General features: G+C 49.3%; 1 protein-coding gene across 2 annotated transcripts in view; it reads left to right on the top strand.

Annotated features, from left to right (window-relative positions):
* The first annotated feature begins 342 nt into the window (after nucleotides 1-342).
* The window catches only part of IDNK (IDNK gluconokinase), a 20,120-nt gene continuing 16,847 nt past the window's right edge, over nucleotides 343-3,615 (top strand). Inside the window, exons 1-2 of one of the 2 annotated variants that reach the window (XM_017508556.2) lie at nucleotides 427-501; nucleotides 1,020-1,114. Coding sequence is in view for 1 of the 2 variants with exons in the window: in XM_017508554.2 (XP_017364043.1) it covers nucleotides 452-501 (50 nt within the window). In the remaining variant the exon portion in view is untranslated. Of the gene's footprint in view, nucleotides 502-1,019; nucleotides 1,115-3,615 lie in introns of both variants that reach the window. The other variant, XM_017508554.2, reaches the window with a different exon arrangement.

The following is a 3,615-nucleotide window of genomic DNA, read 5'->3' as shown; positions in this document are numbered from 1 at the left end:
GTGTGGGAAAGTCTGAGTCTTATTTTCTGTTTATTCTTTTTATAAGAACATTTTTATAAATGAATGAATGAATGAATGCTTTCCATGGGTGGAAGAGGATCCAGCCTGCCAGGGTGGGAGGCTCCTCTGCAACCAAGAGGGGTCAGAGCAGGAGGACGACAGGTGACAGGGCTTTGGGCGGCTCCCTCCAGCCCCTGAGACGAGGGCGCCAGACCCGGCGCGCGCCCCACTTCCGGGAACAGAAAATGGGGAGGGGAAGAGAGGGGAGAGAAAGGGGAGGGGCAGGAGAGAGAGGCGGGGAGGATGAGAAAGGGAGGCGGAAGGCAACGAAAAGGCGCGCGGGGAAACGGGGAGGGTGCAGAGGGCCTTAGCCCTCACTGGCCCGGCGAGGACGGGAGCGACTCCGCCTCTGGAGCGCCGGGAAGGCGACGGGAAGAGCCGGGCTCCGGCCATGGCGGCGCCGGGCGCGCTGCTGGTGATGGGCGTGAGCGGCTCGGGGAAGTAGGTCCAGGAGACCGCAGGGGGCGCCCGGGGGAGGTGTTGCGGCCGCGGCGGAGGCCTGGCGCGCCGCGGTCCCTGCCGGTGGACCGGGGTCCTGGCGACCCCCCGACCCTTACCTTTGCAGATGAAAAAACTGAGGCCTGCGGCTGCCGTGTGTTCTCCCCGCAGTCCAGACTGCTCGCGGGGCGCCCGGCCTGGGACAGCATCCGAGCCTTGGGTTCCGGTTCTAAGACGGAGAGGCTGCGGCGACCGCAGGCTCAGAGGGGAAGCCGCTGGTGAAGAGGCGGCTGCGGGGCCGCGCAGGTGGAGGCCTAGCGGGCGGTGCGGGTTTCAGTTTCCGGGCGCCTTGTCTGGGCCAGGCGGGAGGGCGCACGGCCTCTAGCGAGAGGACGAAAACCATGGCCCAGGCTGTCACAGACCTTTGGCCATCTGGACATACAACGGCCTCCGCCTTTGAGGCCCTGGACTCCTGCGATTCGCTTTTGGAAAGTGAATCGTTTTCCCCTTCCTTTGATCAGTATTTGTCAGCTTAACCTGGAAGGAGACTGCGTTAATATGGAGGGTGGCTCCTGAGAGTTTGGAAAGCAAGGAGAGAATTGTGGAAACCACACAGGTACTCTCCAGCCCAGTGTGGCTAACTTGGAGACTGAGGAGTTAACATTTGTTTTCCTGATTAAACCAAAGTCCAACTGTGCCCTTTATCAGAAAAGACAGCTATGGCAGCATTCCACCACAGGCAGCAAAGGACAGAACTTGATCAACTAAAACATCATAACCTTCAAGGGTCTATAGGACCCTTCGAGAATTTTAAATCAGGAACGCCCCATGTAGTGGCCCGTGTAGTCAGGTGTATGTTAAAGACTTACTCCAGGTAGATGGGTTTTGCTTTCCAAAATTATTTTAGGGTTCTTGGCCACAAAGATAAGAAATCTTGAACTGAAATTGAAATAAAACACGGAGCCTCCAAATCGCTAGCTGCTATATGATTTGGATCAGCTGGAGAATGTAAAATAATTGCCATGGTGTGATGTAACAGGAGTGAAGAGTCCTAGGTCTTGGTTCTGTTGCTGTCTGGCTGTGTGAGCTTGGGCAATTCATGTACCCCTCTGAGTTTTGGATCAGATAAGGGGGGGTCTAATCCCTATGGTGTATAGCTTGGGTAATTATTGAAGTAATTATTGAACTCAATCCTTACTCTGTGTCATTGTCATATAGTGAACAGGACAGATAAAATCCCTGCCCTCAAAGGATTTGCATTCTCATATGTGTGACAGAGTAAATGAATAAATATATATGTAGTGTATGAGTTGGTGATAGGTGCTCTGGAATAAGTGGAACAAAGAGCGCCAGGTAGAGTGGTCAGGGAAGGCTCCTCTGGGGGAGTGGTATATGAGCAAAGACCTGCAAGACTAAAGGAATCAGCCATGTAGATAGCTAAGAAAAGAGCAGGAGAGGCAAAGGGAATTATATGATCTTGGCTCACTGCAACCTCCACCTCCCAGGTTCAAGCGATTCTCCTGCCTCTGCCTCCTGAATAGCTGGGATTGCAGGTGCCCACCACCACACTTGGCTAATTTTTTGTGTTTTTAGTAGAGATGGTGTTTCACCATGTTGGCCAGGCTGGTCTCGAACTCCTGACCTCAGGTCATCCACCTGTCTCAGCCTCCCAAAGTGCAGGGATTACTGGAGTGAGCCACCTTGCCTAGCCAAGGTTTGGCTTCTTTAAGGAACAGCAAGGAAGCCATTGTGGCTGAGAGGAAGCATGATGGGATACGAAGTCAAAAACAATGCAGGTGAAGAGATATGGTCATATGCTGGAGATATTTTGAAGGTAGAGTCAGAAAGATGTGTTTGTGGACTAGATGTGGGGTATGAGAAGGCGAGAGAGGAGTCAAGGATGATTCAAGATTTTAGGCCTGGGTAATTGGAAGGAGGGAGTTGCCACAAACTGAGATGAGATAGAGCAGATTTGGAAGACAACATCAGAAGTCCAGTGTGGGATATGGTGAGTTGTACGAGCCAATCAGTCATCAAGTGGGTGATGGTTGGATGTCTAAGTCTGAACAGAGGAGAGGGACTTTAGATCTAACTGTGGGACTCATTGGTGGGTGAGTGTACTTAAAGACCTAAGGTGTTGGGATCACCAAAGGAGTGCGTGTAGATAAAGAAGCTGGCCAAGGGCTGAACCCTGGAGCCCTCTAGTGGCTTAGGGTCAGGAAGATGTGTCCAATGTTATTGACTAGCTGAGTGACAAAAAGACTGAGACTTGATTATATTTGTCATTGGTTATAGCAACATCAAGTTCTTTGGTGACTTTGTGAGCCCCTCCTGGAGCCCTACAGGATTTTTTAATTATACTCCATAACATTTAGAAAAATATTTGTGACAGCCTGATGGCTGAAGAGAACAATAGTCTCAAAACAGAAAGACTCCATTTAGAACACTATTAAAACACAGTGACCTCAAGTAATAAGTTTGTTACTGTCTTCCCCTTCCTGAATGTGAAGGATCATCTTTTTGGTTTACTGATACATGTGTTTAAAACTGTTCCTGGCCCTTCGTAGGTACTCACTAAATATTTGTTGACTTAATGAATGGATGGATGGAAGATGGCAGGCATTTGAGTGGGTGGTGGTGTTAGTTTTCTTTGTATTTTCACAATGTTAGTGAAGCCACCCTTAAGATCTCTTTCCAGGTTTCCTGATGTTTGCTGATGAAACAAGCTCAGCCCTTTTGAATATCTTTCTCATTGATTCTGCATCCCTTCGTTCTCCCCCATTGGCCTGTGTTGTCTCTTTAAGTCCCTTGCTCCTGATTTGGACCAACCCACTGGGAGACATACAGACACTAAATCTTGATTTGTAAACCTGGGTCTGACCAGTATTTTTGGACTCAGCACTGTGCCTTATTTCTGCCAGGGTTTGGTGCATATTGAGTCCAGGTGTTCTCTGGTTTAGACAGACAGTGGTTTTTCTTTTCCCATCTTCTTCCTGACAGTCACACCCACATCAGTTTAGCTCTGCTTTCAAATGAGTGCTAGCTGGCATGTTCATTCATGGCTAATCTAACTTGGTCTCTCTTTTTTTTTTTTTTTTTTTTTTTTTTTTTTTTTTT

This window comes from Cebus imitator, unplaced genomic scaffold, assembly GCF_001604975.1.
Source record: "Cebus imitator isolate Cc_AM_T3 unplaced genomic scaffold, Cebus_imitator-1.0 Scaffold394, whole genome shotgun sequence".
NCBI lineage: Eukaryota > Metazoa > Chordata > Mammalia > Primates > Cebidae > Cebus > Cebus imitator.
This window is presented reverse-complemented; position numbering and strand designations above follow the sequence as displayed.